Source organism: Heptranchias perlo, chromosome 32, assembly GCF_035084215.1.
Source record: "Heptranchias perlo isolate sHepPer1 chromosome 32, sHepPer1.hap1, whole genome shotgun sequence".
Taxonomy (NCBI): Eukaryota; Metazoa; Chordata; class Chondrichthyes; order Hexanchiformes; family Hexanchidae; genus Heptranchias; species Heptranchias perlo.
The window spans coordinates 24786568-24800692 of NC_090356.1; the positions used below are offsets into that span (position 1 = coordinate 24786568).

At 39.7% G+C, this 14125-nt stretch overlaps 1 protein-coding gene across 1 annotated transcript; it reads right to left on the reverse strand.

The window, feature by feature from the left end:
• Positions 1-2096: 2096 nt before the first annotated feature.
• On the reverse strand, positions 2097-13366 carry tardbpa (TAR DNA binding protein a). The gene is made up of 5 exons (XM_067970652.1): positions 12925-13366; positions 11018-11181; positions 10051-10191; positions 9226-9396; positions 2097-6179 (listed from the first exon to the last, which is right to left on the reverse strand). The coding sequence occupies exons 1-5, from the start codon at positions 13160-13162 to the stop codon at positions 5655-5657; spliced, it is 1239 nt and encodes a 412-aa protein (XP_067826753.1). The 5' UTR covers positions 13163-13366; the 3' UTR covers positions 2097-5654.
• Between the last annotated feature and the right edge of the window lie 759 nt (positions 13367-14125).

Below are 14125 nucleotides of genomic sequence, written 5' to 3' on the forward strand. Positions count from 1 at the left end.
TTGATGAGAATGAACATTCCTATATAAACAAAGGATCAATACATAGCTTCCCAAAAAATACTATAAAATGGAAGGTTACATTAGCAAGTGCTTACATTTTGACACCTACCATTTTTAATGGCCACTAATCTGTTAAAATGAAGCTGTCGTGCCATTGTCAAACTATCTGAAACATACATAACTACACCAAATAATAAATTATTTGAAGAATGCTTTGAGAGTGGTTTGTGTTTTCATTTCAGCTTTCTGAAAATAAATTGTTAATGTTTATACAGCACAAGGGTCAGCAACTCAGTTATTTAATGATGCAAGTTACAATTGCCTCTACAGCCCTAGTTTTTTTCTGGGCAAAGGAGGGGGAGCACACAGGAAGGGATTCTGTTCACTCATTGCAAACTTAAACTCCAAACCTGTTAGATTTGATAATGAATGTTTATACACTTTCCACCACCACTTCTGCAAATCCAGAGCTCAAATCTGGTCTGCTATTTTCAAACTACTGTGGCTGGTAGCAGCCATGACTGAATCAAGAAAGGTTAGTTTAGATGACCTTTAAACCCAAACTTTTCCAAGTGTGCCAATTATTTCTTAGATTCAGGAATGTAAGACATAGGCTAAAGCCTTTTAAATTGAGGCTTTTCAATTAAAATGAATTTAGAAATGAGGTGTTGTTGCCTTTCACGTGTTCTTTTGCCAATTGTCTCCCCTCAAGCCACTTACTTTTGCTGGCTTTTACAGCTGACAGGCTTCCACTGTCACTCAAATGGCTATTCTTCATGAGACTAGACAGAGTATTGGCAGGTTATTCCAGTGTGGGAAGCATGCCTTACCTTGTCCACCTCACACAATCCACATATGCACTTTCCAGCAGGGGTTACAGCATGTCAATCAGGACCAGAAACAGTGGCTAATTTTCCCTCCTCCTCTTGCCTGTATCAGTTAGAGCATTCCTGCTGCTATCTGTTAATTGCATACTGCTTTTTAAACTGTCACAATTAACAGTAGGTGGGGTAGCAGTAGTGACCATTCCTACCATTGATTCAGCTTTTCTAATCAAATCAAAATTCCCAACAACATATTAACTTTGCATTAACACCATGGAAAGTTTTAATATTTACTTCCAACCCAGTCACCCTCAGAAGGCTGATCTTCAGACTACGGCTGTAACTAAATTTGTTTCACACATTTGAACAATTCTGTAACTTTCTCAAAGTAATGTCACATTCTAACAGAAGCCAGCAAATGGTAGGTTACGTCTCATCTTTGCTTAATAGATTCCCCACAATGGGAATCTATAAGAGGCTTCTAGATGAAATTAATGGTAATGGACAGAATAAGATTACGGCTGGCCCAATTTTAATAATTTTTTTTAAAAAGGAGTAACCATGCCAAGGTCTTAATGTGAAAACTTTCAAATATCAATGTGATGACATAAAACGCATCAAAGCACTGTAGTAATGATCAAATATGATGTGCTTTCATGCTCAGTAATACAGACCAAAAGGTCCCAGGTCTAATCCTCAGTCTGTAAATAAAAGTTAGCTCAGGATTCCAAATTCTGATTATCTACTAGTCAGTGCCAGAGAATTAGGCGTGGCTGTGATACATATAGCCCTTTCTCCCAAAGAGTCAAATAATCTAGGTACTCACCACCCAGGCACATGAGAAAAAATAGGATGCTCACTTGGGTGATACACCAGAGGGCTGTCAGCACCCATGGAAACAATACCCCAGCATGAATATATTACACCTTCAAGGAGAGGAGAGAAAATTGATTTCTCCTAAATGAATATCTTTTGACAGTACCCATAAATGCATAACCATATGATTCAGAAATTTGTCCAAAAAAATTTTCAAATACAAAAATCCATCAGCATCTTAGAAACAGGTTAACATTTTGGATGTAGATCATTTATCAGAACTGGAAAACCTGTACTTCATGCATTTTGTATTATTACATAATTTTGTTTGAGTTTGTTTTGCAGCTATTCTCATTTTACGTTAGGATGCAGAGACAAGAACGTTTAGTTAAGTCAAGTTTTTATTAAGAATTCCCTACAACGACATGTTTAAAAAAAAAGGGCTTCAAAACACACTTAACTCAAGCAATCATTTATTAAGCCCTGCATTCGTAATAAACTCGCAGAAAACAGACAAACGTACACTCTTGTTCGAGATGGACACGGAGCTCACCCAAGTCATCTCTGGCAGGCAGCAATGCCACAATACACTCCACAAAATATTGTTCCTTCATAACTCCACATCATAATCACTTATCCACACTTACATATCAGTAATACAAAAATACATCACCAACCATTCGGCACACAGGTAACAGGAAGGGAAGGGGAACGGGAAAGGAAGCTACAAAAAATATTCAGGGGTTGAAACTAAAATCAAAAATGTAGATGGTCCAATGTGTAGCCTGTTTTATGGACTGACTGGAAAATATTATAAATTGCAGGTTGATTTATAAAGTGTAAAACATTACAAATTTCTTATACACACTTTATAATTTAAAGCATGTTTTTTTTTTAAATACTGCATTTTCAACTACGAAATCAGTATTTGCAAATAGTCTAATTCTTACCCATAACTTAAACCTAAATAAGAAAATTGAACAAAATTTGTGGAGCCCAAAAATTCCTTGGTTTCAACCCCTGGAGATATTCATTTCACTGAACACATCCAACATTTTTTCCAATTACTCAAGTTACAATCAAGTATCACCACTCGAGAGTCTTTTTCCCCCATCAGTCACGGACGTCCTTTGTGAATGCAAGAAAAAAAAACCATTCGCACTGTATCCCACTTCTCCTCTGCATTCTCTCACCATGCCAAGGGTTTGAGAGCCACATCTTGCCATGTTTAAAAATGCCATAACGCACCACCAGGTCTCTGCATGCGCTCTCTCCTTCCTCGCTCATACTAGCCCTCTCATTCGTCGGCACCACCATAGCATCAATCCCACAACAGGCTTCAAAATAAGTCATCACAGCTGTGTCACATCATCTTGTTTCACAGCGCTGATAAACGAATCCATGAAAAGAACAGTAGAGGACAAAAATGGAACACCCACCGTGGTCCCTTCGAATAGAACCTGCAACTCCATGTAGCTTGAAGCAATGCAGTGAGATGGTTTAGAGAAAGCATTTTCTATACAGTATGTAGGTGCTCATGCTCGGAGATCCAGACCACTCCCCTTAAAAAGACATTTCAATTTGAAAAATCTACACAATACGCCATGAAACATATTCCTGCCTTCTACAAAGATTTTGCACACTTTATATATAAGTTTCTTGCACCATAATATAGCTCTCACCATTCATTTCCTAATTGCAACTACCTGTACTGTGATACCATGGACATTCTTGTGTATCCTTCCTTTAGCTAGGAGCAATAGTGAACAGACTATACTCCTGACAATGAGGGGCTGGTTCTCTAATTTTATGAATAGAATGCAGATGAAACTGCATTAACCCAATGCACATGGATTCATTGCTAGGCACTAATGAGACTAACCAACAATATCCGTGCAACAATCGATCTAAACTGGAATGCTAGCAGCTCACTAAATTCATTAACACTAGAGAATAATTCAAAAATATCTTCAACTAGGGTCTTTTCAGGTTTTCCATACTGCTTGTATAGAAGAAATTGGTAGCATAATAAGCTGCTTGATGGCCAATGTAGAATTTTCCAGTGTTATTTGCTAATATACAAGGCGGACAAGAAATGTTTGAAAGAATGTTATGTAGATTTCTGACAGTAAAGCTGTTTTACAATCCTTTATGTGTTAGCCCGCATAGTCCATTCAAATCTTCAGAAAAGCATGCAGCCCATTTTGAGTATTTCATAGATGGAATTTGCACATCTCAACTCTAAACTATTTTAAATTGAGATTTTAAAATCAAAAAGCATACTAGCCTTTATCCATAACCCACTAGTGTTACCATGCAATTTATGTTTTTCTAAAAAAGAATTTAGCACAATATTTTATCGATAATTGTTAATTTAGTTGCAACACACTAACCAAGCCAGACCACAAAGGGATATTACAGTTTTAAGCACAGTAATACCATCTCTTTAATGGAATGCTCCTTCTAATCAGATTGGGAATAAGATGAAGGTACTCTGCCAATGGTATTTTCATTTATGCAAGGAAAGAAATAGCACTGGAAAAAACATGGAAGTTAATAGCCAGATTCTCCAAATTAGAGCTCAAATCAGTGGAATCTGAAAACAACGTGCGATTAAAGATAAAAATGTGAACACTATGTAGTTTTGCAAGACGATATCCTTTTAAATACTTGTAAGCTTTCGCTGGTCAAATTTTTCCATTCTGAACTACATTAGATATGTATAATAAAAGGCAGAAGTGGCAAGGTAATTCCCCCATCCCTTTTACAGTGGTAGAAATTTGCTTTCAATTTAGAAATGTCTTATAGCATGTAATAACTTGACTGTGGGGTATAGGCTCCATTACAAATATGCAATGGTCACATAAAATCAAGCCCCACAATACATACTTTAGTGAAAAAAGACAGCAGACACATGCAAAATTCTAATGTGAGTGGGTTACACAATCTGGTTCCTGACATTACTCTGTGGAATGTCTTTTCACCAACTCCCTCTCATTCCTTCACTGCACCATGTGGTTTCAAGCACACATTTGTATTATTGGGCTGGTTTGGAATAATGACTTGTTAGACCAGAATGGGAAACAAGCACTTGCACAGTGCCAACACAGCCCAAAATCAATCAGAAGTACTGATCCATTTTGGAGCAACTGTACTCTGTGCTACTGCTATTGCATGAGTCATAGCTGTTAATGGTATGGGATTTAAGAGGAATCAGTGAGGTTTGTTTGGGCTACACACTAAAAGGACATTATACCAGATTTTATTTGGATTTTTTTTGACCTGCATATTTTCTCTATCTACAGTGCAGATTTACTTTCAGATAAATACAAAATATAGCCTAGTTAGGACACAGATACTGTCTTCCAGAAACATGACTTAGATAGAAAAGAGCAGAGAGAAAATCTAGTTTCCTTGGTAGAAAGGTAACATTGCTATGAAAATATGCTGTTTAACTACATGAAGAAAAAGGGTAGAAACCTTCCTGTGCACTTTGTATGTACAGCATTTGGAGTTAAGTTGCACCTGGCTCAAGAACATGGCTGCACTTTATAATTGAAGCCATAGCTTCATAACCTGCAGCAAGAATGAAAAAGCTGAAGTTACCAATGTTGTTCAACTCTTAACTTGGACATTTGTCTTTTTTCACTAACAAACCCTTTACACAACTTGGGCAGCAGGGAGGAGGAATAATAAATTTTGTGTGCACGCACAGATTATAAAGCATATTAGTTTAAGGATTTAAACTCATGACAAGAACAGCATACTGCAGTATGAGTCAGGGAGAAGCACTTTCTAAATGCAAATTCCAGTCCTCATTACAGCAGCTTTCAAAATTCACCTTACTGTCAGTGTCTTGAATGACATCACAAAAGACAACCACTTTTAAAAAAGATTTTTTTTCAATTATGTAGCAAGAAAAAAAGTCGGTGTGGAAAAACTATTTTTTTTTTACTTACCATTATTATAATTCTAAACTCCTTCTGCACGTTTGCTAAGCACCTAGAACTCCTTTTACATTCCCCACCCTGACGATTTGGACTCCATGCTAGATCCAAAACCAGAGCTAAACCCAGGACCACCAGAGTTCGATGTTGACCCCCACCCTAATGCACCAGAATTTGAGCTGTATGAATTATTATTGGTTCCAAATGGCTGACTCTGTTCCCTTGGCACATTTCCCTGATTTTGGTTTGCCCCTGCTGCACCAGATTGGTTCTGTTGACTGGCTAGCATTCCCATCATTCCCCAACTGCTCTGTAGGGCTGCCTGGGCAGCAGCCATCATAGCTGGGTTGATGCTAAAAGCCCCAAAATTCATTCCACCTCCACTCATGTTACTGTTTGGACTGCCACCTAATCCCCCTCCACCACCTCTATTGTTTCCAAACCCACCCTGATTGCCAAAGCCTCCCTGGCTGTTACTGAATCGTCCTCTATCTATCTGTTGCCTAGCATTCAGATGCTTAGGTTCTGCATTGGAAATGTGCACGCTGACCCCCTTAATGATCAGATCTTCACCACACAAAGACTGGGCAACCTGCGAAAGAAAGCAAACCATAATGAAATTATGCAAGCAAGACAAATTACTAATGAGTAAGCACTAACCCGACAGAATTACATTCAGCTCTCCGGGATACAGCACCCCTGATAAAGTTATGTCAAGGAATCAGTTGCAATTCACATTTAATTAATGCAGACATGTTGGAATAGGGAAAGCAAGTTATTCTAGTCACATTCAGTTGTTGTCACTAGTCTTGGTATTCTACCAATAACTGGAGAAAAAAATAGGATGTAAGCCAATATGCATTAATATAATATGCTTCATCAAAATTATTCCTTGCGCTGCTGCCAGACAGTTCTAGAATTGTCCTATTGCTCTGCTGCTCAAATTCTCTCCAAACAAACTACTAGGCATTTTCCCCATATTTCAAATTGGCAAAGTACAAAAAGACTTTACATCTTACTAAAATCCTGGTGATTAAGCTGCCTACGTTTGAAAATTTCAGTTATTGAAATCCTAGTGACACCAACATTACTGTAATATTTACCTGATTGAATTTTTTTGAAGGTGACTAAAGTAGTGGACAGGGGAATGTCAACGGATGTTATTTATATGGACTTCCAGAAGGCATTTGATAAGGTCCCACATAAGAGACTGTTAGCTAAGATAGAAGCCCATGGAATGGAGGGAAAAGTACAGACTTGGTTAGGAAATTGGCTGAGCGAAAGGCGACAGAGTAGGGATAATGGGTAAGTATTCACATTGGCAGCATGTGACTAGCGGAGTCCCGCAGGGATGTGTCTTGGGGCCTCAATTATTCACAATTATTTATTAACTTAGATGAAGACATAGAAAGTCTCTATCTAAGTTTGCCGATGACACAAAGATTGGTGGCATTGTAAGCAGTGTAGGTGGAAACATAAAATTAAAAGGGATATTGATAGATTAGGTGAATGGGCAAAATTGTGGCAGATGGAATTCAATGTAGACAAATGTGAGGTCATCCACTTTGGATCAAAAAAGGATAGAACAGGGTATCTTTTAAATGGTAAAAAGTTAAAAACAGTGGATGTCCAAAGGGACTTAGGGGTTCAGGTACATAGATCATTGAAATGTCATGAACAGGTGCAGAAAATAATCAAGGCGGCTAATGGAATGCTGACCTTTATATCTGGAGGACTAGAGTACAGGGGACAGAAGTTATGCTGCAGCTATACAAAACCCTGGTTAGACCACACCTGGAGTACTGTGAGCAGTTCTGGGCACCGCACCTTCGGAAGGACATATTGGCCTTGGAGGGAGTGCAGCGTAGGTTTACTAGAATGATACCCGGACTTCAAGGATTAAGTTACAAGGAGATTACACAAATTGGGGTTGTAGTCTCTACAGTTTATAAGGTTAAGGGGTGATCTGATCGAAGTTTAAGATATTAAGGGGAACGGATAGGGTGGATAGAGAAACTATTTCCGCTGGATGGTGATTCTAGGAGTAGGGGGCACAGTCTAAAAATTAGAGCCAGACCTTTCAGGAGTGAGATTAGAAAACATTTCTACACACAAAGGGTGGTAGAAGTTTGGAACTCTCTTCCGCAAACTGCAATTGATACTAGCTCAATTGCTAAATTTAAATGAGAGAGATAGCTTTTTGGCAACCAAAGGTATTAAGGGATATGGGCCAAAAGCAGGTATATGGAGCTAAATCACAGATCAGCCATGATCTTATCAAATGGCAGAGCAGGCACAAGGGGCTGAATGGCCTACTTCTGTTCCTATAGCTCGTGTGGTCAAGTTAGTTATCTAGTACATGACAACAATGTGGAACATGGTTGAATGGTCTGAAAATGTCTCCAAATTTTTGCTTCTATAGTCCACAAAGCTGGAGAGTTACAATATGCCCCATCAGTTGCCCAAATTTAAGGTTACCAGTATATGGTTTTAAAGCTGTTGATGTGCATTAGTTAAAATTTCTCTTTGGCTGGCTTGTTAAGGCAATGAATAGATAATACAAACTCTGTCTCACCAATGCTGGAGTCAGCAGATTGACAAGGGACAGCTTCAGGGGTATCAGATGTCTGCCTCAGCACCCTTCAGGGGTTTATCCCTGATTGCTATCTAGCAGCCTCCACTGAAAGTTCTAGTTTGGACATTAGTTTGAGGGAACAATCAGGCTCAACTGTGATGCACCTCATTTGAATAACCTACCAACTCACAGTGTTCTCTCGGGTGTCCTTCAGAACCACCTCCAATAATTGTAAAACCATGCCCCAGCAAGATGTTGATGCCTTTGGGATGGGAGAAGCTAAGATAATTGTCAGGAAAGGGAGGAGAAAAAGATTTGTTCTACTCGAGATTTCATCGACTGCAATTACATTGAAACAAATCTCGCTCAAAACCAGTCACCTGACAATCACACCCATACATGCCCAGATGTCAATTTCTCTTAAAATTTACAGGCTACATAAAAATGGTATAAATAGTGCACATGATGCTAGAACAAGGGATCACAATATATTGGGACTGGTGCTTTGAACTTGCTCTGGTTCATTACTGTCCTATGCACACTGTCCCCAGTTATGTGAAAACCAGACAGGTTGACAAATCACAAGCATCTAGCTCCTTCACTGGTGGCCATTTACATTTGCTGCTAATTTACTTTAGGATGTGGCAAACAAAACTCTGTTTATATGGTTCTGTTCCCCCCCCCACCCCCAAACGGCATGCATGGTTTATCATTTACTTTAGTTTTGGCTTCTGAACAAACTAAAATGGGCAATAAGGAAAACCCAGAAGTCTTATGGTGTAGTTAGAGTTGCCAACACCTCCCGCTATATACAAGTCTTTCATGTGTACACACTTCAAGATCATGTTCAATTCAATTGAATTCAATTTTGCTTTGTTAATGATCAGTGTAATTACAGGCTTTGGCCACTAGGCAGCCCATTAGGAAAATAGACTAGAAACTCACCTAACCCATTGCCAGCTTGCACATCATTTAAAAAAACATTTGTGAACTGACCACTGGCAATTTAATCACGACTTGGAAAACAAACCGAAACAAAATGTTTTAATTTCACTTAACATACCTGGTCATCAGCAAATGTGACAAAAGCAAAAGCACGGAAAGGTTTGGGGATAAAAACATCGGTCACATCCCCAAACTGAGCAAAGAACTGCCGAAGTTCATCGGCACTCATGTCCTCAGTGCAGCGACCCACAAACACTTTTCTGCTTCTCAAAGGCTCATCAGCATTTTGCTACAAAAAAAAAGCACAATTACATTTAAAAATATTAATTTCTACAAGATTAAAGTGTTCCTACTTGGTGAAAATAGATTTTCTGCATAAACAGTGGTAACAATTTAAGTTTGATGGGTGTTAAGACTTACATTTATACACCATCACATCTCATACATTTATTTTGAAATGTAGTGATTGTCTTATAGGCAAATGTAGTATTTAATACTGTGAAGGGAAAATCTGAATTTTTTTTGATTTCTTAATGGATTACTAATTGAAAAAAGCTGAAACAAGTTTTAATACAGGAAAACTCCAACAACCATCTTTTGAGACATCATGCCCTTTCATCACATACAGAAAATAGAAAGTCTGTACTTAAGAACACTGCATTAAGGCCAGCACAGCTTTGTATATCTAGCCTATAAAATGCTTGGCTTCCCTTTGGGCTACAGCACCAACCTATGGCCTATCGACCATGTGAAATTACTGATCATTGGCTCATTAGGCCTAGGCATTCCAAATCAATGGGTGTCCTATCCACATGTAGAAATCTGCCAAATGTGCCATGTTGTATGATTTGCAGGCACTAAAAAAGTGGAAAATTTCTCTTTCCAGAAACTGTCATTATAAACTAGCCAGTAATTCAGTGAAGGAAAAATCAAACCTCCATACCTTGGAATTGGGGAGTTTGCAGTCACACCATCGCCCATCAATCATGTGTCGTTGAGACATCACTTTCACTTGTGTTTCATATTCTGTGAATCTGACAAAGCCAAAGCCTTTGGAGTTCCCCGTCTTGGTGTCCCTCTTCACCTGTGGATATACACAAAAGGAGAATGGGTTTCAAAGGGTATAATGACAACAGTGAAATGTCATCTAATTAAAAAAAGCCTCCATGTACAGTGCAAGACTTCATATTCTCTACTCTGGATCAATTGGCCATGTATCCAAAACGTTTGTTGAAAGTTAGGACCAGGAAGCTCCATAACAAGATTTCTCCACAAGTTCTGGACATCACACCCCACCAATCTATTGGTTATGTTAGCTGGATTGGGACGGGACGAGATTTGTTCAGCAAAAAAACAATGCTTTCCATGTAGTAAGTTTGCCTAAACCACAGGACGATGAAAACGTTTGCATCCAAAATCAGTTATCTCATCACTGTTAGTAATCTGAAGTCAGAACTTTCAACACAACCTCAAATTGCTAAGAATGGAAACAATCTAACCTAGAAATTCCATTTAAACACAAAAAACATTTGCAAATTCAATGTTTTTTATCTTATTCCCTTTGTCAAGGGCAAGAAAAGTTTACAACTGGAATTGTAGACTACCGATTACAAATATCCATACAAATCTGCACAAAAACTTCATCCGATGCTACAGTACAAAAATAGCAGCAAAATTTCAATGTTGCAGGCATCCATGTTCATTTACACTAAGCACTGGATTACATTCACCTCCTGAATTTATACAGGTTATGGGAATCGCACTAATCCTCAACTACAAAGCCAGTTGCTTACAGCCTAAGCTCAAATATAGGTTCTAGCCAAATTTATTTAATCGTTGAGGCCAGTGTTTGGTGGTTACCATAGAGATGGTGCCTTCAACATACCATTTAGCTATAAATAGAACCTCACCTGCACCATAATCACTTCGCCAAAAGTACTGAAGTAATCTTTTAAGTCCTGTTCTGTTGTCTTCCAGGGAAGTCCAAGAACAATGAGGTCCGATGTCTTCTGGACCGCTCTCTTCACCTTCACTGCTGAAGATGCATCAGTTTCATCCATTTTCCTTTTGTTATCTAGATACAATGACCAAAAAAAACTAGCCATCATTTAACCCATTATATTGTGCATCAGCATTACAAGCAGATTCAATGTATTTAATTCCTACTGACGAAATGTTATTTCCAATAGCAGAGAATAAAGCATTGCACCAACATTCACAGCAAAATGCACCACAGTAAGCTAGATGTTTCAGTCGAGCATCAAGTGCGCTCAATTAAAATTACACAATTGTATATGGGCACACATCTACTGCACAGCTATTAGAACTGCCATTTTCACTCGCGCAACATTAACACTGGATTATTCCACATCCCCTACCAAATACGTTGACAAGTCTTAAATCAGCAAAATGCTACTTTTGATCAGTGCAGGATTACTGCGAGGATTAGCCAAAGCGAACACAGCTAAATACATTAGACAGCAATGGTTTTGCACCAAACATCTTGTCCTGCACTTGCACTCCAGATGAGTTGAGACTAGGCAAGCACTTGAATACTGCCTGATGTGTTGTTTTTATATCTAACCATTATAATTGATTTCAAGTAATATTCAGTGTTAGCAAGGTTTTTTTAAATAAATCATAAAAAGGTTGAAGTAATACTGCACTACCTATACACTCATTGCCACAAATGATCATGCGCCACCCCAGAGACTTCAACAGTAACCAGTGGTCATCTTACTTTTTGCATGGGGAGGAGTATGGAATTGACTTAACACTGACAAGATAGAAATACTGTAATAGAGCAGGGAACGAAATTACAAAGTCACCAGGTAACAAAAACACATTTCAATATATTTACAACACACTGAACTGTTGCAACTGGTTACCTACTTAACCAAAGGAAGAACATTTAGTAGCTCAGAACTATACCACTGGGCATAGCAATTAAATCTTAATTTATTTTACATTTTAACAATGAGCATACTACAAACTCTTTTGGAATCAATTTCAAGGTTATCCACAGGAAACCAATTCAGTTACCAGATTACAAACACAGCTCACAACTCATTGCCTTGGGCAAGAGCACGAAAATCCTGATCTCCAGCGGCCCGGGCTACAGAGGTGTTTATGTCAGCTTAAGGGTGCAATGGATCTCGATTGTAATGCCCCTCATGGTGGAATAGCCCACTAATATGCACAATTCTGACTTACACATGAAGCATGGACACCTGGGCTAGGTATGAGAAACAAAATACCCCAAGCAAAAAATCAACACCTTAAAAAGGGAACGAAATTAGAAGACTGCCCCATATAATGCTTAGCTCCCACTTTTCAAAATGGGAGTTGAAAACGTGCTGATTGCTTTCCCCCCCCCCCACCCATGATGGGGAATTAAACAAGATAGGGCGAATAATTGGTTTGGGAAAACCGTAATAACATGCGTGAATATTCAGCCTTAACCGTGGCTCGGCCCAGAATAAGTGAGTGGGCTCAAAACGAGCCGAGTCAAGTTAAACACCGGTCCAACTCCCATGAGGGACCTCACGTTCACGGCTCCTTCTAGATGTTAAAAATAAAGAAAACACTGAGTATGTCAAACAGTCACGGTTTCCCCTCTACTTCTGGTTGCTGTCGGAACAAAAATCGGGCGCTTCCATTTTAAAGCAGTGCAATTTATTCAGGGAGGAGCACCGCTTGCAGCAAGCCCCGCTATTACCACCCTCCCCGAGACTCCTCCAAGAGGCAGCCTAGGCCCTTGGGTAAGGCCCGCTGTTTCTCCCTCCCCTCCCCACCCCGTCCCCACTCCAGGCCGCACCTTTCGGGTAGTTCACCACGTACACCAGGTTGCCCCAGCCGTTGTCGGGGGCGTGCAGGATGCCCTCCACCAGGCGCACCCCGCGCATGCACTGGTTGTCGGGGTTGCGGTAGCGCAGGCCGCAGGCGCCCGGGAACTGCGCCGTCACCGTGGAGAGCAGCACCGTGCCGTCATCCTCGGACGGGATTTCCATCGGCTCCTCCGACTCTTCTTCGGCCACACGGATATATTCTGCCATGGCCACGGTGAAATCGGGGGGCGAAAACAAGACACGATTAAAATATATTATATAGATATATATATATATATAAAATTAAAATAAAATTTGAACCCGGCCGAGGAGAGGTTAGCAGAAGGAGGCGGTAATTCTGTGGTGAAACTAAAACCGACAGCGAGCAACTAAACACTTTCCTCTCAGAAAAGAAAGCACAAAATGGAGCCCGCTTGCTCACAACACGCGCTTTCAACCGCTTCTCAGTTCATCGTCATCAACTGTTGAGTAGATCGTTAACAGATTCTGCGCACTACGTCGCCAACCGTTGCGTTAAACGTCATCACGTACCGCTTCGCCCGCCCGCCCGCCGTGGTGAAGCGTTATGCTGGTGCTCGGCCTCTTCCATTTGTCACTATAGGGGAGTAATCATATATATATATATATATATATTTTCACTTCATTCCTCGCGTATCCTTAGTGTGCATTCTACCATTCCAATTTGGTTGTTGTAATTTGTAATTAATTATTGATGCTGAGAGGGAAAATATTGCACTTGCTTGGTATTTGTTGGTATTGTTATTTCATACATCCCCCCACCGCATTAGGATGGAAGCGCTCGCTTGTTGGGGTAGGAGAGGGGGGAGGGAATTTGAATGGACTCCTTTTTCCAAAGAAAAATCCCGCAATTGACACAGGAGAATTTAAATAGTACAACTCCTGTCCTGTGGAAAATAAGCAGAACAACTGTGAATGGTTGTTTTGCCAGAAGTCTGTATATTTAAGTCTTATTCCAGCACACAGTCCAGTATAGAAGCTTACCTACCCTTAAAAACTGGGAAAAGCTGACACCAAAAATAAATCAAAATGCAACTGCAAAACCTCCCTGATTAAAAGCCTGTGACCAAGGCCATTGCTTCATGGTGACTGAATGAGTTCAATTTTGTTGTTTTAGGAGGGGGAAGAACTGAAGCATGCAAAAGTGCAATT